The following is a 23,830-nucleotide window of genomic DNA, read 5'->3' on the forward strand; positions in this document are numbered from 1 at the left end:
GTGACTATAAAATCCCTTAGCAATTTGCTCAACTGCCTTCTGTGGCAGCAGCATCCCAAATGCTGGTTGGAGTCCTAGTTACTCTACTTCTGATCCAGCTCCCTGCCACTGTGCCTGAGGAAAGATGGGCCAAGTGCTTCCTGCACCCATGTGGAAGACCTGAAGAAGCTCCTGGCTTCAGAATGGCCCAAACCCTGCCTCTGTGGCCATTTGAGGAGTGAACCAGCAAATGGAAGACTTGTCTCTCTCTGTAAATCTGCCTTCTGAATAAATAATCAATCAATCTTAGGAAAACAGTGTTGATCTAAGGACTTAATTCTAAGGCACCATCTGGCTCCCTGCTACATTATCGAAACCTGTTGGTTAGAACGGACGCAGGACTTAATGACTTATTGGTCTCAGAGCCCACAACAGCACGGAACTTGGCAGGCCACTGAAGCAGGTTTTAGAATGAACAAGGAATGGATGAAAGGATTCAGTTGCGGACACTACACGTGCACTTCTGGTGTCACTAGTCGGCTTTCAAAACAAAAGGGCAGGAGGAGGCAGACACAAACTTAAACACACTGGGATGAGGACCAAGGTTAGTTTTCTTTGTTTTCAAGTTTCTGCATCATTCCCCTATTTCCGGCCACTTTAAGCTACTCCACCCGCAGGGAAAGTCCCCTTCGGTCACCGCGCGCCCCGGCCAGCAAACCGCCGGGGTCCCAGACTGCGCAGCCGCGAAACCCCAAACCACTCCCCGGGCACCCGCGGCCCCGGCGCGCCTGCGCACTCAGCGCAGTCCCAGGCGTGCGCGGGAAACTGGGCCGAGTCCGCCAACGATTGGTTGCCGCGGCGGATGCCCACCCACCAAGACGCAGCGCTGGGTGCTGATTGGCTGTGTCTGGCGAGGTCGGGCCGCCGCGCTCAGCGTGCGGGAGGGGAGGCGGGAAACAGCTCGGTGGGCGCAGGCTGGTGCGGGCACCTGAGCCTGGACCTGGAAACGTTTCGCCATGGCGGTGCAGCCGAAGGAGACGCTGCAGCTGGAGAGTGCGGCCGAGGTCGGCTTCGTGCGCTTCTTCCAGGGCATGCCGGAGAAGCCGGCCACCACAGTGCGCCTCTTCGACAGGGGCGACTTCTACACGGCGCATGGCGAGGACGCGCAGCTGGCCGCCCGGGAAGTGTTCAAGACCCAGGGGGTCATTAAGTACATGGGGCCGTCAGGTGAGGCGCGGGAGAACGCCTCCTGGAGTGGGGGACTCGGTTTCCTTTGTCCCGTCGCCCCCAGCTCAGCGGCCCCGGGCCCGCCCCTTCAACCGCTCGGGATCGGGACTCCGCGCGCTCGCCCAGTGTTTGCCTGTGCTAAGGTGTTACCACTTTGCTTTTCAGCTCTAATCGCCGGTTTCCCACAGATCACGGGAGGCGGAGTGGGTGGGGGATGTGGCAGGTTCGTTCTTTTCTGTCACCCGCATGACTGTGTCCACAAGACCCTCCCTCCGGGTCCTCGCTTGAGGAGGGGTGGTGTGGCCCCGGGGTCGGGCCCATGTGCCCTGGATTCAAATTTCCCGTTGTTGACGGAGTGACCTTGGGCAAGCCTGGGAAGCCAAGCATCCGTAGCCTGTTGCCCCCAGGCAGGCGGCCTTCTCGGGCACGCCCACTCTGTACCTGTGCCAGATAGCGGCTGTTAAACCCTTTCCTGGCCGGGGCGCGATGGCTTTAGCTTTCATTTATATGTAATATGAATGGCGCTCCAGGGGAATCCAGGAGTTGGGAAGAGGGGGTTCTGGGCCTGACGTGCAGATGGAATGTTCTTGACAAAAGTTGCTTCCGAATTGGAGGTTCCCGTCACCCTCTTGGCCCCGAAGCAAAAGGCACCAACGCCGAGTTCAGGGTAGGAGGTGAGGGTTTTCGAGCTGTGTAGAGAAGAGGGTGGCTGAAGGTCTCACGTGCCTCCTGGAATTTGGACTGAAGTGAAGTAGATTGGTATTCTGGTGCAGAAAAATGGCGATGGGGATGTCAGCGTAGGTGTCCTAATGTTGGGAGCTTTTGTGCTGCAGACAGCGAGTGGGCTCAAGACTGCCCATTAACCTCGAGGTGTTGGATCATTTAGAATGGACTGTGGTGTGGCAAGCGGTTTAGAAGGGGGCCCAGAGTAGAGGTTTGAGATCAGCTTCATAGTTGTTGAGTGTCTAGGTTGCTTTCCCAAACATTAACATTTTTAAGTTGTTTTCATCCACTTGAAAGGTGGAGAGAGACAGAAATGGAGAGATCTTCCATCTTCTGGTTCACTCCCCAAGGTTACAGCAACCAAGGCTGGGCCAGGCAGCAGCAGCTAGGGCTCCATCCAGGTCTCCATAAGCGTGCAAGGGTCCAAACACGAGCAGTATCTGCTGCCCCCCAGGATGCAGTAACCAAGCCGGATAGGGAACAGGACAGGCTACACTGTGATGTGAGGTGTGGGCGTGGCCAATAGCCACCTGTCCCTGGGCCCACATGCCTGATTTGCAATTTTAGAGATTATATAATCCTGGTTCCTATAGTTGTCCTGTCTCAGTGTTCAGTTTAGAATAGTTTTAGCAAGGTGAACCGCTGAACATACTTGTATGTATTTGTATGATTTTTCTATCTTTAGAATTTTTCTGTTTTGTTTTTAAAAGTTTTTTTTTTTTTTTAATTGGAAAGACAGATATACAGAGAGGAGGAGAGACAGAGAGGAAGATCTTCCATACATGATTCATTCCCCAATCGGCTGGTGCTAAGCTGATCAGAAGCCAGGAGCCAGAAGCCTCTTTGGGGTCTTCCATAGGGGTGCAGGGTCCCAAGACTTTGGGCCATCCTCGACTGCTTTCCCAGGCCACAGGCAGGGAGCTGGATGGGAAGTGGGACTGCCAGAACTTGGATCCAGTATTCCATTGGAGGCTTAACTTGCTATGCCACAACATAGGTCTTGAGTTTTACTTTTCAAAGAGATTAGGAAGGAAATAATGTTTTTTCTCAAGGATCTAACGTTGGAGAAATGCTAAAGGTGCATTTTAAGAATTATCTTGATACTTGTTTGGGTATAGTAATGACTGTAAAAGAGGAGTAATTTGTCACTAGAAATTGATGGAAATATTAAAGAAGGAAGAAAGGAAATAAATGAAAAATGTTTGCTGTGGGGATTCGGGTGCCATGGAGGTTGCCTGCCTCCCAAGTCGGCGTGCTTGGTTTTGAGCCCTGGCCCTGCTCCTGATGGCAGATTCCCTCTTGGTAATGTACAGCCTGAGAATATAGGTGTTGGCTTATGGGGCTGAGTCACTGCTACTTACATGGTAGGTCCACCCCGAGTTCTGACTTCCTGGCCCAACCCTGGCTGTGGTGGGCACATGGGGGAGTGAAACAGCTGGGTGGGCGATCTCTTCATGGACTGTCTTGCTGATCCTCTGTCCTCCAAATAAATAAATGAAAATATTTAGCCATGTACCATGAGTCTCCAATGGAAATGGCGAAATGCCACTGAAGATTGTTTGTAATTCATGTTGATGTAACGCTACTGACACTTTCTTGGGAGGACTCTTTCATGTTAACTTTATGCCATGTTGGTAAAGAGTTAACAAAGTTTTGTTGCCGGGTTCCTCCACAGCTGTTTAGGTTGAGAAGGCTTGCTGTCCCTGGACAGCATGAGAAGGACCCCATACTCCAGGTTCTGATGAGGTGTTTGCACTTCAGCTGTCACGGGGTGGGGGTGGGAGGATGACAGATGGATGGTTGTGCAGCCTGTTGCTGTATGCTGGGAGGAATGTGTGATGCTTCCAGCTGGGTGGTGCTTGCTGCAAGTGGATGGATGCCACGGGCGTCTATGGTAGTTCTCTGAGCTTGAACACTGCTGAACTTGGAGGCATTGTGTGCACTTACTAGTTTTTTGTGAAATGATTTATGTCAAAAGGAAACTGGAAAACAAAAATACAGCTTTGAGTTGGTACCTTTTTGTTTTTGGTTTGTTTTTGAGATTTTGCAGGTTTGTGAAATGCATGTAAATCATGGTTATTCTGAATTTGAGCTTAAAATGGTGATAAAGTTATGGTGTGGGTGAGAATAAGGAGAGGTAGTACTCTTACATACTACCAGCAGGGGTTCTAGCTTTCTGGATTAAAGATTAGTGGTGCAGTAATCCTTAAAAATCTTCATAGATTAGTAAAGAATTGCTATAATTCCGTAGAAAGGAAATACAATATTAAAGTCTATAGAAGATGTTTAGATGCCTGATGAAAGTGTGAAAATGTGCTCAAGTTAAAATTGCAGTCTAAAAAATTATAATGTATCACAAGAATGATTAAATTGCAAAAATGATGGCAAATGCTGAGAATTGGCACGAGTGTGGCCCCTGGGTCACTCAGGCACCACTGGTGAGAGTACAGATTGGTTGTGGTTACCTTGGCAAACTTACTAAAGCTGATTGTGCACATACATAGCCCCTGGTCCGGTAGTTCTTGTTAGCAGTGGAATACAGACCCAGCGGAAATGCATATGTGTGTATTTACTTAAAGAAAAGTATAACAGTGTCCATAGCTCCATACTGGAAACCACCCAAATGCCCATCAGTGGTAAAACAGATAAGTAAACTGTTGTTTATTCATACTGTAGAATATACTGTGCAAGGAGAGTGAACAATACTACATGCCAAAAAAAAAAAAGAAAGATGAATCTTGGAAAAAATTATGTTGTAAAAAAGCCAGGACTAAAAAGAGAGCTTGTTGTTTGATACTGACCTATAAAAACAAGAATAGCAGAAGTAGTGTACTTACTCTATGAAGAGTCGTAGCATAACTGCCCTTCCTGGGGAAAGCGGGGAAAGCAGTGAAAGCCGAGCTGGAAGGGCCCAGGAAGAGAAGCGGGGCCAGGTGATGTAGTACAGCACATCAGGCTGCCGTTTGGGATGTGGACATTTCTGGTCAGTACCAGAGTGCTGGGTACTCTGCTTCCAGTCCAGAGTCTCATTCATACTTCCTGGAGACATCAGTTGGTAGCCCAGCTGTGGGGCCCCTGCCATCCGTGTGGGAGACTCAGGTGAAGTTCCAGGCTTCTGACTGCTGCCTGACCCAGCTATGGCCATTGCAGCCGTTTAGGAAGTGAACTAGTGGTGGAAGATCTGTTATTCTGCCTTGCAAATAAACTACCAGAAAATGGTGCCCCTTAATTAGGAGTTTCACTGTTTGGTATTTATGCTAAGGGAATAATAATTCCTGAACAAACTCACATTCGAAAATGAGGGCATCTTGTTACTCTTAGTAGAATTATAGTCTAAATAAGAGAAGAACCTAGGATCATCTGTTTATATTCATTGTGGCATTTTTCACAATGGCCTTGATCTGAAATATCCTAAGTACTCATTGTGGGACGTGTGGGTAAAGCAATGTAGCATAGATGAACAGTGGAACATTGCTGAGCCCTAAAAAGGAAATTCGTTAGTTTGTGTCCATCCAGATGGCATTGTGCTAAGTGAAAAGACTGCATAGTCTCGATTCAAATGTGAATTTTTTTTAAAGATTTATTTATTTATTTATTTATTTTATTGGAAAGGCAGATATGCAGAGAGGAGGAGAGACAAAGATCTTCCATCCGATAATTCACTCCCAAAGTGACTGCAACGGCCAGTGCTGTGCCAATCCGAAGCCAGGAGCAGGAGCCAGGAGCTCTTCTGGGTCTCCCATGTGGGTCCAGGGTCCCAAGGCTTTGGTTCGTCCTCAACTGCTTTCCCAGGCCACAAGCAGGGAGCTGGATGGGAAGCGGGCGGCACCCAAATGGGATCCCGGTGCGTGCAAGGCGAGGACTTTAACAGCTACGCTATCATGCCGGGCCCCAAATGTGCATTCTTAAAAATTCAAATACAGGGCCTGGGACCCTGCACCCCTGTGGGAAACCTGGAAGAAATTCCTGGCTTTGGATCGGCGCAGCACCGGCTGTTGTGGTCACTTGGGGAGCGAATCATCGGACTAAAGATCTTCCTCTCGGTCTCTCCTCTTTGTATATCTGGCTTTGTAATAAAAATAAATACATCTTTTAAAAAAAAAGGTCAAATACAGAGGAGCAGACCAGAGGTTGTCAGGGACAGGGAGAGCCAAGAGCAGAGCTGGGGGTCTGAGGGTGTGCAGTTGCAGTTGTGTAGGCTGAGTAAGTGTAAGGATCTCATGTGCAGTTCAAGGGCTGTAGTTAACATTATGTAATGGAAATTTGAGTAGATTTTAGGTGCTCTGACACATACCCCTACATGGCTGTAGTGATCATTTCACTATGGCTATCAAAACATGCTGTGTGTGTTAAATATGCATAATTTATAAAGACCAGAGGTGAGTTCCCTAGGTAATGTCAGTAAACAGTGGAACTTTTTTTTTTTTTTAAGATTTATTTATTTTCATTACAAAGTCAGATATACAGAGAGGAGGAGGAGGAGAGAGAGAAGAGGATCTTCCGTCCGATGATTCACTCCCCAAGTGGCCACAACAGCTGGAGCTGAGCCAATCCGAAGCCAGGAGCCTCTTCTGGGTCTCCCACACGGGTGCAGGGTCCCAAGGCTTTGGGCTGTCATTGACTGCTTTCCCAGGCCACAGGCAGGGAGCTGGATGGGAAGTGGAGCTGCCGGGATTAGAAGCGGCACCCAAATGCGATCCCATCGCGTTCAAGGCGAGGACTTTAGCTGCTAGGCCACGCCGCCGGGCCCAACACTGGAACTTTTTTCTGCGTGTGTTCTACGAGGGCACTAACATCCCATATTTCTTCTGCCAGCTTCACTTCAGCTCCTCTGTCTACCCCAGCATCTTCCTCATGCCCTTTGGGCTGCTGTTGGGTCTCAGACAATTGTTCCATTGTTCCTCATCTTTGCTGCCAGTTAGCCTCAGCTCTCCTTACCTGCATAACCATTTTCCTTTTCATTTGGCCTCCACTCCTGAGAGCTGGTACTCTTCAGAGCCTTGCAGCTCCACATGGAAGAGCTGGAGCATTGGCATTGCCAGGCTGTGCGTAAGGCCCCTCTGCAGGTGGCTACTGTGGTGTGGTTCATTCATGTGCCAAGGTCCCTTAGGAGTGCAGTGCCTTGACGGCTTCCCCACCCTCCACGCAACCCCAGCCTTACCATTTTGCCCTGCGAATCTCTAGCTGTAGCTCTGGTCTCTGACTATATAAATTTTTAGTAGAGAACTCCCTCTATTTTCTATCTGCCTACCTATACTATATTTAAAATTGTATACCAGATGGATTGAAATAATCCATATAAAGAATTCACGTACGTCACATCTGCTTGTAGTGGTGTTGAGTATATTCAGAGTTGAGCAGCCACCACAATTGTAAATTGTAGATTATGTCACTCTTAGGAGAAACCTTATATACTATGACCAATTTCTCATTGTTTTATCTTTTCATATATGTGTGTGTGTGTGTGTGTGTGTATTCCAGATTTTTTCATTGCACCCTGTACATCCACTGGAGCAGAGAATTATGTTCACTGTTTTCTGCCCTTCAGAATCCCTGGAGTTGAAGAGCCAGTTTGTTGAGTGAATGCGTGATTGGGAGGATGTTCAGCTTGGAGAAGCCTTTTGTTGGATGCAGAACAAATTCTCAAATAGATAACGAGTTTTGTTTTTATTTTTTAGGAGCAAAGACTCTGCAAAGTGTTGTGCTTAGTAAAATGAATTTTGAGTCTTTTGTGAAAGATCTTCTTCTAGTTCGTCAGTATAGAGTTGAAGTTTATAAAAATAGAGCTGGAAATAAGGCGGCCAAGGAGAATGATTGGTATTTGGCTTTTAAGGTAATTGTCTTCCTTCTTAATGGTCTTAATTAGGAGCAGAAAACAAACAAACAAAAAAAACCTAGAAGTGTGAATAATTCAGCCGTGTATTAATTCTCACTAAACGCTGATTAATACATTACTGGTTGAGCTGTTACAGAGTTTGGATGTCTTCTGGCCAGGGTTGAGTGTATGGTGAAGGGGACAGTGCTCTTGGCCTGTAACCTCAGATTTCTTTTGTATCTGTTTCTCATGAACAGTAAAATTAATTTTTTTTTTTTTTAAGATTTATTCGTTTTTATTGGCAAGGGATTTGCAGAGAGAAGGGGAGACAGGGAGAAACATCTTTAGTCTGCTGCTTCACTTCGCGAGTCTCCGCAGTGACTGGAGCTGAACCGATCCAAAGCCAGGAGCCGAGGTTTTGGACCATACTGCACTGCTTTCCCAGGCCACAAGCAGGGAGCTGAATGGAAGCGGGGTAGCTGGGATTAGAACTGATGTCCATATGGGATGCTGGCACATGCAAGGCGAGGACTCTAGCCACTAGGCTACCACACTGGGCCTTCTTTTTTTTTTTTTTTGCAGATATGTTTTGTTTATTTGAAAGGTAGTTACTGAAAGAGGGTGAGTAGAGACACAGAAAGAGTTCTTCCTTCCACTGTTTCGCTCCCCAGGTAGCCAGGGCTGAGCAAGGCCAGTGACGGGGCTTCGTCCAGGTCTCCCACCATGTGAGTGTGCAGGGGCCCAAGCACTTGGGCCATCTTTCCCAGATGCTTTAGCAGGAAGCTGGATCAGAACTGGAGCAATAGGAACTTGACCTGGTGCCTATATGAGATGCCAGTTTTACAGACAGTGGCTTAACCTGCTGCAACACAGCACTGGCCCTGAAATTCAGATCTTTTTGAAATAATGAAAATAAATCAAGGATTCTTTATTTGGAAATCACTAATCCAGGACAACCATTGCATTTTATAGCTGAATATGTTCATTAAGAGATGACTTTACAAGATCAATATTTAAGCCAGTAATATTGCTCTCCTATGTGATACAGCTGCTCTGTGAACCAATGGGTAGTTTGACAGAATGTAGAAGTTTAAGCACAGCATTTTCAAGAGCACTGGTTTGGGTACCTTAATGATTTTTGTGTACAAACCTACCTGCTGTGGTACTGGTATGTTTTGTAGCACACTAATCCTCTGCCTGGAGTACTTGCACCCCCAATAGGTGCTAGTTTGAGTACCAGTTGCCCCACTTCTCACCCAGCTCCATGCTAATGGTCTGGGAAAACAGCAAAGGATGGATCAAAGCCTTGGATTCCTGCACCCATGTGGGAGACAAAAGAAAACTGGCTCTCAGCTTGGGACTGGATAAGCTCTGACTGTTTTGACTATTTGGATAGTAAACCAGCAAATGGAAGATGTCTGTATGTCTTTCTCCCTATGATTTTGAAGTTCAAGTCAAATTAAAATCCTTTTTTTTAGATTTACTGATTTTTATTGGAAAGGCAGATATATAGCGAGGAGGAGAAACAGAAACATCTTCCATCCGATGATTCACTCCCCAAGTGACTGCAACGGTTGGTGCTGCTCCGATCCGAAACCAGGAGCCAGGAACTTCCTCCAGGTCTCCCACGCGGCTGCAGAGTCCCAAAGCATTGGGCCGTCCTTGACTGCTTTCCCAGGCCACAAGCAGGGAGCTGGATGCGTAGCGGGGCTGCCGGGATTAGAACTGGTGCCCATATGGGATCTCGGTGTGTTCAAGGCGAGGACTTTAGCCGCTAGGCCACACTGCCGGGCCCAAAATAAAATAAATCTTAAAAAAAGCCAAAAAACTACCTGCTAAATTTCAAAACATTACTTCTGATATAATTATTTAAAATAATCCCCAAGTCAGTAGCACAATGGATAATGCGTTTGACTACAGATCAGAAGAAATCAGTTGGATTCATTGCATCTTTCCAGCAAAGTCAGTTTCATCACCTGCAGTAACCTGTCCCATGCTTACAAACTGAGTGCAGATGAGAGAAAATCTAAGACACCACCCAGCCTTCATTTACACCCCAAACTAGGGCTGCATGCAGACCCAGTCCCCAGGCTTTCCTCTGTAAGGATTTGAGTCAATTCCAGGTGGCATTTATTCCTGTGGTCTGTCCCCCTGAGCTCATGGCTCCGTATTGGTTAGGGGTAAGAGTATCTGGACCTACCGTTTTGTCCTCACCACTTGGGTGCATGCTGGCCTTTCTGTTGGCATACCCCTGGCCACTGCAGAAGCACTGTTTATCTGTTCATGGCACACTTGAAGGGCTGGGAAAACGTGTACCCTTGAGTCTTGGCTCAGTTAATACAGCTGCAAAGTGAGATGGTATTGACGAAACAAACTCTAACAAACAGTGATTCTGTGCTTTTGAACTGTTCACGTAGGCATTTGTCATTATCTGGGAATGTAACTTTTCTTTCATTTGTCTTACTGTACCAGCTAGGATCTCTTACACAAAAGATGTCCTGTGACAACTGGATATACTCCCCAAGTACTCTCTTCTCTCCCTTTCCCAACAGAGTATACTCATTTCCTGCCCCACTGTTTGCCTTGGCCATATGACTGGGAATGTTAGTTGATATGTGAGCAAAGGTTTGACATACAAAGGTGTCCAGAGTTTATGGGAAATGTGGTATCATGAAAACATAGTGCATGGGTTCAGAAATATTTGGCATCAAAATAAACTTTAATTCCATTTTCCATGAACTTTTGGAAAAAAAATAAAAAAAATAATCCCCAAGTATTCTGGAAATAATTGGAAAAGAAGGGAGGATACTTTATAGAAAATATAATAACCAACAAGGCATATAATTACAACCACTTACTTTTAATAAGAAAGCATTTTATTATTAGCAAAATTCTTCCTCGTTGGCTTGATTCTTGTCTGCTAGTAAAATTTGAAAGTATGTTCAGCATTTAAATAGAACTTTTCTTTATTTTTCTCTTAGGCTTCTCCTGGCAATCTTGCCCAGTTTGAAGATATTCTGTTTGGTAACAATGATATGTCAGCTTCCATTGGTGTGGTGGGGGTCAAGATGTCTGTAATTGATGGTCAAAGGCAGGTTGGAGTTGGATATGTCGATTCCCTCCAGAGGAAACTAGGACTGTGTGAGTTCCCTGATAATGACCAGTTCTCCAACCTCGAGGCGCTCTTGGTTCAAATTGGACCCAAAGAATGTGTTTTGCCAGGAGGAGAGACTGCTGGAGACATGGGAAAACTGAGGCAGGTAAGAGAATCAAGTCCAGGGATAGAGGAACATGTAGGCCTTGGAAGGGCTCAGTCGTGGACTTAGACTCAGGGCAAAATAATTTAAAGTCTTTTTAAAAAGTTAATTGGAATGTTTTGTTTGGGGCAATGTCTTGCATAAACTTTGTATCTCTGGAAGAACATTAGAAGGAATTACTTGTGTGAGACTTATTCTGCCCTGGTTTCCCTGCCCTTTTTCTCTCCCTTCCTCCCCCTTCTTTGTTAAAGGAATACTTGTTACAGTAGATGTTATTGGAATCAGTGAATCTATCAAAGGAGATATAATGCGTTAGGACTATTTTTTGATAGCAAAGCATGATGGCCGTTTCTCTCTAGGTAGTGTCTAAAGCAATTTTCTGTTTCTTTCTCTGAGGAGTTTTTACTGCTGAGACTGGTTTTGAATCCTTGTGCATACAACTTCAAATTTCAGTGACAGTATTTAAGGTTTTTTCTTTTAATTTTTCTTAGAGGGTTTATTTATAGATTTACAGAGAGAAGGAGATACAGAAAGGTCTTACATCCACTGGCTCACTCCTCAAGCGACCACAATGGCTAGAGCTGAACCAATCTGAAGCTAGGAGCCAGGACTTTCCTCTGGGTCTCCCATGCAGGTGCAGAGTCCCAAGGCTTTGGGTCATCCTCTACTGCTTTCCCAGGCCACAAGCAGGGAGCAAAAAGGGAAGTGTAGCGTGTGGGACACAAACCGGCACGCATATTTGATCCTGGTGTGTGCAAGGCAAGGACTTTGGCCACTAGACTGCCATGCTGGGCCCAATTTTTAAGTTTAAAAATCTGTTAAAAATCCTGTGTATTGTGAAGGATTTTAGTGTAGGTTCACTTGTTGTCACTTTGTTGGTGTTGCAGTTTTCCTTACAGTGATTGAAAATATTTCTTACAGGTTATTCAGAGAGCAGGAATTCTGATTACAGAAAGGAAGAAAATGGACTTTTCTTCTAAAGACATTTATCAGGACCTGAACAGGTTGTTGAAAGGCAAGAAGGGAGAGCAAACAAATAGTGCTGTTTTGCCAGAAATGGAGAATCAGGTGTGTGGGTTACAAACGTGCATTTATTTATACTTTACAATAGTGACTTTTAGCTTGTTTAAAGATGTATTTATTTTTTCTTTTATTTGAAAAACAGAATGTACAGGAAGAGGAGAGATAAGTGAGAAAGCTCTTCAGCCGCCGTTCACTCCCCAAATGTTCACTCCCAAACAGCCAGTGTTGAGCCAATCCAAAGCTGAGAGCCAGGAGTTTCTTCCCAGCCTCCTGCATGGGTGCAGGTCCAGCATTTGGGCTATGCTCTGCTGCTTTCCCAGGCCATAAGCAGGAATCTGGGTCAGAAGTGATGTAGCTGGGACTTTACTGGCACCTGTATGAGATATTGGCACTGCACGTGGAAGAGTAGCCAATGATGCCACTTGGCCAGCCCCAATAGTGACTTTTTTGTTGTTGTTTTTTGGTTAAGATTAATTCATTTGAAAGGTAGAGTTACAGAGAGAGAAATGGAGAGGGAAGGAGGGAGAAAAGGAGAGAGAGGAAGAAAAAGAAGCAAGGAAGGAAGAAAAAGAAAGAAAACAGAGAGTGCTCTGTCTGCTGGTTTATTCCCTTGATGGCTGCAAAGCCAGGTCTGAGCCAGCTCAAAACTAGAAGCCAGGAGTGTGATCCCCTTCTTCCACATGGGTACAGGGGCCCAAGCACTTTAACCATTTTCTGTTGCTTTCTCAACCACATCAGCAGAGAGCTGGAACTAAAGTGGAACAGCTAGGATTTGAACTGGAGCCCACATGGGACGCCAGAATTACAGTGACTTTGTGTGCTTTGCCACAGCACTGGTCCCATAACTTAATTTTTAAAACTGAACATAATGCCATAACTAACATCTTGAAGTCCAGAAGAATCTTGAAGACCTGGAGGCGCCTCAGACTTGCTTACAATCACTACTCCACCAGGCTTGGGTCTGACCTCAGTGTAGATCAGTTTGACTGTTTTTGTATTTTCTGTAAGTGGAATAGATAATTTTCTTTGCTGACTTTTTGTTCAGCATTACATTGGTGAGATTTATCTGATTGTGGAGTATAGTTTGGATTGACTGGTCAGATTTGTTTTTGCCAAGCACTCTATAATATAGATGTGGCAGAATTTACCCATTTCATTTATTTTGTTAAAATTATGACTTATCCACTTTTTTTTTAAGGAATTTTTTTTTTTTTTTTTAATTGGCAAGTCAGATATACAGAGAGAAGGAGAGACAGAGAGAAAGATCTTCCATCTGCTGATTCACTCTCCAAGCGGCTGCAGTGGCTGGAGCTGAGCAAATCTGAACCAGGAGCAGGAGCCTCTTCCGGGTCTCCCACTCAGGTGCAGGGTCCCAAGGCTTTGTGCTGTCCTTAACTGCTTTCCCAGGCCACAAGCAGGGAGTTGGATAGGAAGCAGGGCTTCCGGGATGAGAACATTTGCCCAGATGGGATCCTGGTACATTCAAGGCGAGGATTTTAGCCGTTCGGCTACCGTGCCAGGCCTGGTTTCTTTTCTTTTTTTTTTGTTGCGATTACTTTTATGTTGTTTTTCTATGTAAATTTTATAAAATTTTATTTTTTATAATGATTACATGGTGGATCAGGATGGGAACGATCGAGGTTTAGGGAAAATTGGTTGTACACGTTGCTTCCAAATTTGCTATTTCTTGTTATTTCTAGGGGAAGGAGAGAGACAAAGGGGAAAACCACTTGTGACTTTCCGAAGTCCCAGTACCCAGGGATGAGGAACCGCCTACATGCATGTTTATCTTAGTGATGGTAGGAATCTTATATATTTTTTCTTCTTAATTTTAGGTTGCAGTTTCCTCGTTGTCTGCAGTTATCAAGTTCTTAGAACTCTTATCTGATGATTCTAATTTTGGACAGTTTGAGTTGACTACTTTTGATTTCAGCCAGTACATGAAGTTGGATATTGCGGCAGTCAGAGCCCTTAACCTTTTTCAGGTAAAAAATGGATTTTGAAAAATGTTTTCTTGAATATATGCTGAAGTCTGTTACTAAGCAACTTAAATCTTTTGAAATATTGTTACATTTATAATATAAAGCAGTGTTTTCTTTTAAGGATTTATTTTATTTGAAACAGTTACAGAGAGGTGGGGATAGATCTTCCATCCACTGATTCATTCCCCAAATGGCGACAACTGCTTGGCCAGGCTAAAGCTACTGGCCAGAAACATTCTGGTTCCCTCATATGTGGCAGGGGCCCAAGCATTTGAGCCATCTTATGCCACTTTCCCAGGCACATTTGTAGCAAGATGGCACAGAAGTAGAGCAGCTGGAAGTACCACCCATATAGGGTGCCAGCATTTCAGTTGTTAGCTTAACGTGCTATACCACAGTGTTGAACCCACTGTGTGTGTGTGTGTGTGTGTATATAAAATTTTCCCGCCTTCGAAGATTTATTTATTTGAAAGGCTGAGACAACAGAGAAAGTGGTCTTTAATCTGCTTGCTCATTCCCCAGATGGCTGCAGCAGGCTTGTCTGAACCTCTCGAAAACTGAAAACCAGAAACTGTTCTGGCAGGGGCCCAAGCCCTTTTGGTATTTCTGCTGTCTTTCTGTCTTTCTTTCTGTCTTTCCTTCTTTCTGTCTTTCTTTTTTTTTTTTTTTATTAAAGATTTATTTATTTTATCACAAAGTCAGATATACAGAGAGGAGGAGGAAAGACAGAGAGGAAGATCTTCCGTCCGATGATTCACTCCCCAAGTGACCAAAACGGCCGGTGCTGTGCCGATCCGAAGCCGGGAAGCCAGGAACTTCCTCCAGGTTTCCCATGCGGGTGTAGGATCCCAAAGCATTGGGCCGTCCTCGACTGCTTTCCCAGGCCACAAGCAGGGAGCTGGATGGGAAGTGGAGCTGCTGGGATTAGAACTGGTGCCCATATGGGATCCCTTGGTGTGTTCAAGGCGAGGACTTTAGCTGCTTGGCCATGCTCCGGGCCTTTTGCTGTCTTTCCTTGTGCATTAGCATGAAGCTCTGGCCTGGGGGTCTTCCATGTCGGTGTTGTGAACCCAAGCACTTGGTCAACACTCCATTCCCAGGCCATTAGTAGGAAGCTCAGTGGAAAGTGGGTGCTCATATCGGATGCTGGTGCTGCAGACAGAGGCTTAACTTGCTATGCCCTGGCACTGGCTTATATATCTATAGCTGTATCTATCTATCTGGATATGTAGATATATCCATATATATATATATATATATGTAGATATATCCATAGATAGATAGATAGGTAGATAGATAGATATAGCTCTATAAAGGATTTATCTTTTTGTTTGAAAGGCAGATTTCAGAGAGTGATCTTCCATTTGTTGGTTTACTCCGCAAATGGCTGCAACCTTCTGAACTGTTTCCTGGTCCCCCTTGTGCGTGCAGCGTCCTAAGACCCTGGGCCATCCTCAGCTAGCCACCCAGGCCATAAGCAGGGAGCTGGTTATGAAGTGGAGCAGGCACGATGTAAACTGGAAGCCCGATGGGTTGCTGGCGCTATAGGTAGAGGATTAGCCTACTGTGCCTGCTTGCCAGCATGGACCTGACCTCTATATTATTTAAAAAAATTTTTCTTCTTCGAGCATCAGAGATACAGAAAGACATAAACAGAAAATTCTCATTTATTGGTTTCCCCACAAATGTCTGTAATGGTTGGGGTTGAGCCAGTAATTGATTCTACATCTCCCATATGTGTGGCAGGAACACAAGTGCTGTCCCAGGGTGCACATTAGCAAGAAGCTAGACTTGGGTGAAGGTAGGACTTGAATTCAGGCATTCTGAAAAGGTGGGATGTGGTTATCTTGCATTGGCTTAACTGCAAGGCCAGAAAGGTGTGCGAAATTTCATACATTAATAATTTTTTGACATTGCATTTGGAAGGGTCTCTTTTGGCTTAGGAGTTAAAATGCTAGTTTAAGACAACCACGCACCCTGTGGGAGTGAGTTTGATTCCTGACTGTGATTCCCAATTGCTAGGGCAGAATCCGGGAAGCCGCAGATGCTAGCTTGAGTGGCTGGGTTCCTGCCTCCCACCTGGATTAGACTCCATTCTCAGCTCCCATGCCTCTGCTTTGGCCCAACCAGAGCTAGGCATTGCAGGGATTTGCAGAGTGAACCAGGAGATGGGAGTTTGCTGTTCCTGCCTCTGTCTCACTGTTTCTCTCTGCTTCAGATTTTGCCAAAACCAAGTTTAAAAGATGAATATTTGGAGATAATATATGACTAAGCAGTGCATTTAAATTGATTTTGCTTCAGTGATGCACAGTTAAAAATAGAGATTGGTTGAAAACTGATGTTAGCAAGAGAAACTGCTGTGGAAAATTTTCACTCAATATTGGAAGAATATGATGTGATACTATTTCCGCAATGACTGAATCTTTTGTATGGTATGAAAATGTTTCTCAGGCCCGGCAGCGTGGCCTAGCGGCTAAAGTCCTCGCCTTGAAAGCCCCGGGATCCCATATGGGTGCTGGTTCTAATCCCAGCAGCTCCACTTCCCATCCAGCTCCCTGCTTGTGGCCTGGGAAAGCAGTCGAGGACGGCCCAATGCTTTGGGACCTTACACCCGCGTGGGAGACCTGGAAGAGGTTCCAGGTTCCCTGGCTTCGGGATCGGCGCAGCACCGGCCGTTTTGGTCACTTGGGGAGTGAATCAGTGGACGGAAGATCTTCCTCTCTGTCTTTCCTCCTCCTCTCTGCATATCTGACTTTGTAATAAATATAAATAAGTCTTTAAAAAAATATGTTTCTCCAGTGAGTGTGCCACTGCTGTTATTATTCACTTCTCAGGGCTCTGTTGAAGATACCAGTGGCTCCCAGTCCCTGGCTGCGTTGCTGAACAAATGCAAAACTCCTCAAGGACAGCGACTGGTCAACCAGTGGATTAAGCAGCCTCTGATGGATAAGAACAGAATAGAAGAGAGGTATACTAATGAATATTTTTTCAACTTTAAACCCTTTGCAGTTACTCCTTGATTATACAGTGTATTCTGATGTGTCATCTTCACCCATATTAAGCATTTTACTGTGCAGATTGATTTCTGTTTAATTTTTATTTGTTTTTACTGGAAAGGCAAAGTTGCAAAGAGAAGGAGACACAGAAAAAAATCTTCCATTTGCTGAATCACTCCCCAAGTGGCTGCAATGCCTGGTGGTGAGCCAATCCAAAGCCAAGAGCATCTTCCAGGTCTCCCATGTGGGTATAGGTCCCAAGAGCTTGAGCCATCCTCTGCTGCTTTCCAGGTCTTAAGCAGGGAGCCGGATGGGAAGTGGAGCATCCAGGACTTGAACTGGAGCCCATATGGGATGCCAGTGCGTGCAAGATACTACTTTTTAAGTATTTAAATTTTTTTCCTGTAGAACAATAAGATTTTACTAAATAATTATAAAGCAGCATGAGCTTGATAGCCCATATGCCTTGGTTCAGACTTTTGTGTTGTCTGGGGCAAGTTACCCAGTTGCAGTGTCATAATGTCATCATTTTGTTTTAAAGATTTATTTATTTTTATTGGAAAGGCAGATATATAGAGGAGGAGAAACAGAGAGGAAGATCTTCCATCCGATGGTTCACTCCCTGAGTGTCCGCAATGGCTGGAGCTGAGCCAGTCCAAAGCCAGGATCCAGGAGCTCTTCTGGGTCTGAAACGAGGGTGCAGGTTCCCAAAGCCTTGGGTTGTCTTCAACTGCATTCCCAGGCCACAAGCAGGGAGCTGGATGGGAAGCAGGGCCACTGGGATTAGAACTGGCAACAATATGGGCTCCTGGCACATGCAAGGCCAAGAATGCCATCACTGTCTCCCACATGGGTGACAAGGACCTAAGTACCGGTGCCTTTATCCACTTGAAGCAGAGGAGCCAGGGTGAAACTGGCATTCTAATATCGCATTCAGTTATCCCAAATAGTGGCTTAGTCCACTTCACTACAGTGATGGCTCCATGAAGAACCTATTAGGAAAGAAAGGGTTTATTTTAGTTTGCAGTTCTGGATCTGGTAGCCCAGTAAGATAGATTCTGCAGAGTCCTCATCATACAGTGAGCTTGCAAATAGAAGTTAGGCGAACTCAGATTAAAAAATCAACAGATGAACTTGACTAGACAATAAGATGCTGAACTCTATGTTTAGTATATGCTTGCAATGGGGGAATCTCAACTGAACTTGAACTGTGGTTATGCAACAAGGTGGAGGAATCTACCATGGTGAGAGAGTTTGGGGAGGGGTGGGGAGAATCCAAGTATCTATGAAACTGTGTCACATAATGCAATGTAATTAATGAATTTAAAATAAAATTAAAAAAAAAATCAACACATTGTTGTGCCAGTGTTGTATAGTGGGTTAAGCTTCTGCCTGCAACACCAGTCTCTTATGGGTACTGATTCACATCCCAGCTGCTTTTTTTTTTTAAAGATTTATTTATGGCCCTGAGTGGTAGTATAGCGGCCAAAGTCCTTGCCTTGCACACGCTGGGATTGCATATGGGTGCTGGTTCATGTCCTGGTGGCCCCGTTTCCCATCCAGCTTCCTGCTTGTGGCCTGGGAAAAAGCAATAGAAGATGCCCCAAAGCCTTGCAACCCTGCACCTTCGTGGGAAACCTGAAAGAAGCTCCTGGCTTTGGATTGGGTTAGCTCTGGCCATTGCGGGCACTCGGGGAATGAATGAGTGAGTGAATGGAAGATCTTTTTTCTCTATATCTCCTCTCTGTAAGTCTGACTTTCTTTCTTTTTTTTTTTTTTTTAAATATTTATTCTTTATTACAGTCAGATATACAGAGAGAGGAGGAGGAGAGACAGGAAAATCTTCCGTCCGATGATTCACTCCCCAAGTGACCAAAACGGCCGGTGCTGCGCCAATCCGAAGCTGGGAACCTGGAACCTCTTCCAGGTCTCCCACGCGGGTGCAGGGTCCCAATGCACTGGGCCGTCCTCAACTGCTTTCCCAGGCCACAAGCAGGGAGCTGGATGGGAAGTGGAGCTGCCGGGGTTAGAACCGGCGCCCATATGGGATCCCGGGGCTTTCAAGGCGAGGACTTTAGCCGCTAGACCACGCTGCCGGGCCCTGTAATTCTGACTTTCCAGTGAAAATAAGTCTAGAAACAAAATGTGTTTGCACATGAACATGGCTGCTGCAAATTTAGAAGTGGTAGCTGATGTGACAGATCTTTTTCCTGGTGGTTCACTCCCCAGCTGGTTGTAAGACCAGGACTGTACCAAGATTCCGGAACTTTGATGTCTCTCTCATGGGAGCAGCCTTCTAAGCACTTAGGTAATCCTCCACTGCTTTTCCAAGTTCACTAGCAGGGACCTGAATCAGAAGCAGAGAAGCTAAGACTTAAAGTGGCATGCCTAGGATGCTGGTGTTGCAGACAGCAGCTTAACTCGCCCTGCCACAAGGCCGCCCTCCCTGCACAAATCCTGTTTCTCTAAAGCCCAGCTATTTAGAGTATAGGCAGTTAAGTATGTCAAGTTAAAATTTTCTGGCTCCACAGGCTTTCCTCGCTTGTTATCCATGTAATATTTCATTCTGTTGTGTATGTCATTTGATTCTCAGCACTGATGGGGATGGAAATGGGTTCCTTTATTCTACTGGATTGTTTGAAAGCATCTTCTTTCATACCATGCCCCTCATCTTGCTTTCTTGGTTTATTTTTTAGTCTTCCTCATGCTAAGTATAATATATCGGCTACTTAATGTATCAAATGATTGATTCTGCTGTGTTAACCTAAGTGAGGAAGAGGTGGAGTATTCAGTTCTTTAGGTTGCATGCCTGCTCCCCAGTCTTGTGTATGGTCTGTCTGGGAATTCTAGTCAATTCTTTTTTTTTAGTTACCAGACATGCTAGTCAGAGAAAGGACAGTTGTGATTTAAAAATAATTAAAAATGTCTTTAACTGTTAAATTTTTAAAATTAATTGACCTTAAAAATTTACTTTGTAGTCTAATTGATTTGCAAATTAATACTGCATGAAACAGTGCATGACTGAGTAATTATATTGAGCAGGATTGGCAGCTCTACTGTGTTATGCCAACAGTAATATGGATAGTTCAGAAATTGTGATTTAAATGGGAAATTGTCATGGAAACAGCAAAAGGATCTTTTTTCCCCCATTCTTACTGCTTTTTGCCAAAAACAAACTGATACTGTAATTATTACTGAAATGGTATACTGAATAGACTTGAAACTAGTGATTTATTAGCTTTAAAACAATGTCTGGGGCCCAGCATGGTAGTTTAGTGGCTAAAGTCCTCTCCTTGCACACATTGGGATCCCATAGGTGTGCTGGTTCTAATCCCAGCCTCCCTACTTCCCACCCAGCTCCCTGCCTGTGGCCTGGGAAAGCAGTCAAGGACAACCCAAAGCCTTGGGACCCTGCACCCACATGGGAGACCCAGGAGAAGTTCCTAGTTCCTGTCTTTGGACCGGCTCAGCTCCAGCCGTTTTGGTCACTCAGGGAGTGAATCACAGATGGAATATCTTTCTCTCAGTCTTTTCTCCTCTTTGTATATCTGACGTTGCAATAAAGATAATTCTGAGCTCAGCACAGTAGCCTGCTGGCTAAAATCCTCACCTTGTACACGTTGGGATTGGGGCGCCAGTTCTAATCCTGGCGGCTCCGTTTCCATTCCAGCTTATTACTTGTGGCCTGGGAAAGCAGTCGAGGACGGCTCAGTGCTTTGGGACCTTACACCCGCGTGGGAGACCCGGAAGAGGTTCCTGGTTCCCAGCTTCGGATCGGCGCAGCACCGGCCCGTTGCGGCTCACTTGGGGAGTGAACCATCGGACGGAAGATCTTGCTCTCTGTCTCTCCTCCTCTCTGTATATCTGACTTTGTAATAAAATGAATAAATCTTTAAAAAAAAAAAAATAAAACAATGTCTGGACCAAAGTCTAAGGAAGGAGGCTGACCTATGTTTTTTAGAAGCTTTTATTTTTTTCTTTAATTCCTTTTTATTTTTCTTATTTGAAAGTCACAGAGATGGAGTCATCTCCATCCTCTGGTTCATTCCTTAATTAACCATCACAATTTAGGCTGGGCCAGGTCAAAGCCAAGCAGCTGGGAACTCTGGCTGTTTCCTAAGTGGGTGGCAAGAACCCAGCTGCTTAAATCATGACTTGCTTGCACCAAGATTGCACATTTCCAAGAAGCTGGAATGATGGAGAGTGCAGCTGGGCTTGAACTCAGGCATACAGACAGAGGTGCAGAGCCCCAGCCGTGTGGACCATTCTTGGCTGCTTTCACAGGCCATTAAACAGGGAGTTTGATCTGACATGGGGCAACCAGGAGTCCAGCTGGCGCCCTTGTGGAATGTTGGCACGGTAGATGGCTGTTTCACTTGCTGCATCAGAACACCATCCAAGCTGTAAGTTCTGATGGATTATGAATTAATATTGTGAATAATAAATAATATTTTTCTTGAAACAGAAAACTGTATAATGTAAAAAAATAGGCATTGTTTTCTGAAATCCATTTAAATTTCCACGAATTTGCTGGGTCTTTCCTGTGGATTACAGTGAAAATAATAGAAGGGCACGGGGTTCTGATAAATTACACAAGAGGCGCAGGCTAGAAATGTAATAGTTGTTGAAATAAGCTGAGATTGATTTGCTGACTTTGGGAAGCAGTAAAAATATTTCAATGGTGTAATTAAAAATTTTGGAATTTGTATTGTCAAAAAGTGATTTTAGAAAGAATTCTGAACATGTAAAACATCCTCTGATACAATAAACAGTTGAATTTGGCATCATTCTCTGTTTTTGTAAGCATTATTGTTTACTTATTTAATATTGTATCAGAAAGAAAAGTGTCCCAGCAGTGAATTTTTTTTTTCTTCTGAATTGTCAACCGGACGAAAGTCAAACTGAATTGTGTATATTTTAGTGTTGTTTACCACTGCCTAACTTCATGTTGATTTGACTGTTAGTCCAGAAATGCTTGCCTCGAAGTCTCACAGAATGAAGCAGGAGTGGGGAACCTCTTTTCTGACAAAGGCCAGATGCCTATTTACACTGTGGCTCACCGAACAATCAGCTGAGCAATCTGGGGGCCAGCACCATGGCATCCCATGTGGACATGGGTTCTGTTCAGTTCGCTCCTTGTTGCCTGGGAAAGCAGCCAAGGGTGGTCCCTGTGAGAGGCCTGGGAGGAGTTCCTAGCTTTAGACCCGCCGAGCTCTGGGTGTCTTGGCCATTTGGGTTTCAAGCAGCCAGTACCAGATCTCTATCCTCTGTAAATCCCTGCTTTTCAAATAAGAATAAAGAGGGCTCGGCAGCGTGGCCTGGTGGCTAAGGTCCTTGCCTTGATCCCATATGGCCGCTGGTTCTAATCCCAGCAGCTCCACTTCCTCTCTAGCTCTCCTCCTCTCAGTATATCTGACTTTGTAATAAAAATAAAATAAATCTTTAAAAAAAAAAATAAGAATAAAGAAAATTTTTTAAAAGATTTATTTATTTTTATTGCAAAGTGAGATATATAGAGAGGAGGAGAGACAGAGGAAGATCTTCCATCTGATGATTCACTCCCCAAGTGACTGCAACGGCCAGTGCTGAGCCGATCCAAAGCCAGGAGCCAGGAACTTCGTCCAGGTCTGCTACACGGGTGCAGGGTACCAAGGCTTTGGATTGTCCTCAACTGCTTTCCCAGGCCACAAGCTGGGAGCTGGACGGAAAGTGGAGCTTTCGGAATTAGAACCAGCACCCCTATGGGATCCCGGGGCTTTCAAGGCGAGGACTTCAACTACTAGGCCACGCTGCCAGGCCCAGAATAAAGAAATTTTTGAAAAATTAACCTTCTTGGCATTTATTGGATTTCGAGTCCCGCCTGTGGTTGTCTTGGTTGGGCCAGATTCAATAGTTTTGTGGACCTTATGAGCCCATGGGCTGCATGTTTCCCACCCCCACTCTAAAAAAAGTTAACATTCTCAGAGTGGCTTCAGACTTCTTGTGCAGAATATTAGAGCTCATCGGTACAGATTTACAGAAGTATCTACCGTACCGTTAGAGGTACTTTAAGAATTGTGTGAAAAATGCATATTATGGAAAAATTGTGCATGTATTGCAAAAGTTATTGTAGCAACATAAACTTACCTTTTAATTCCATTTTTTTCCTTGAACGTTTTGAAGTCCCATGATGTGTTTGGTTGACAGGTTTTAATTTTGTATTAAAATACTTGAAATTAATTCTAATGTGATTGCTTTTAGGTTAAATTTAGTGGAAGCTTTTGTAGAGGATGCAGAATTGAGGCAGAGTTTACAAGAAGACTTACTTCGTCGGCTTCCAGATCTTAACCGACTTGCCAAGAAATTCCAAAGACAAGCTGCAAAATTGCAAGATTGTTATCGGCTTTATCAGGGTATAAATCAGCTCCCTAATGTTATACAGGCTCTGGAAAAGTACGAAGGTAAAATTTGATTCTGATTTTTCTCTCTGTTCATTCATGCAATGTACTTGGAAAATATGTTAGTGCTGCCAACTCCCACTTACAAAGTACTTGTTTTTCTAGTAGTTTGTTTACCACGGTAGGGTTTATTACAAAACCTAGCAACCATGAGGCAAATTAGAATTTTGGTTTTTTAGAAATGAATGCTAGTTCCTGGATTTGTAATGACTTGGCAGATCATACTAACAGTGCTAGTTAAATAGGGCTAACTTGCTAAAGACCTAGAACAGCACGTACAATGCCTATGTTACAGAAGGATGGGTTATAGCAGAAACATTAAGAAAGGCTGTGCATTGGGGTTCGGCGGTGTGGCCTGGTGGCTGAGGTCCTCGCCTTGATCCCATATGGC

General features: G+C 44.8%; 1 protein-coding gene across 1 annotated transcript in view; it reads left to right on the forward strand.

The window, feature by feature from the left end:
- The first annotated feature begins 880 nt into the window (after positions 1 to 880).
- The window catches only part of MSH2 (mutS homolog 2), a 71,428-nt gene continuing 48,478 nt past the window's right edge, over positions 881 to 23,830 (forward strand). The window contains exons 1-7 of the mRNA XM_058667746.1: positions 881 to 1,206; positions 7,608 to 7,762; positions 10,726 to 11,004; positions 11,923 to 12,069; positions 13,860 to 14,009; positions 16,841 to 16,974; positions 23,243 to 23,442. Coding sequence (XP_058523729.1) covers positions 996 to 1,206; positions 7,608 to 7,762; positions 10,726 to 11,004; positions 11,923 to 12,069; positions 13,860 to 14,009; positions 16,841 to 16,974; positions 23,243 to 23,442 — 1,276 coding nt within the window. The 5' untranslated portion in view covers positions 881 to 995. The remainder of the gene's footprint in view (positions 1,207 to 7,607; positions 7,763 to 10,725; positions 11,005 to 11,922; positions 12,070 to 13,859; positions 14,010 to 16,840; positions 16,975 to 23,242; positions 23,443 to 23,830) is intronic.

The sequence above is a fragment of the Ochotona princeps genome, chromosome 8 (genome assembly GCF_030435755.1).
Source record: "Ochotona princeps isolate mOchPri1 chromosome 8, mOchPri1.hap1, whole genome shotgun sequence".
NCBI lineage: Eukaryota > Metazoa > Chordata > Mammalia > Lagomorpha > Ochotonidae > Ochotona > Ochotona princeps.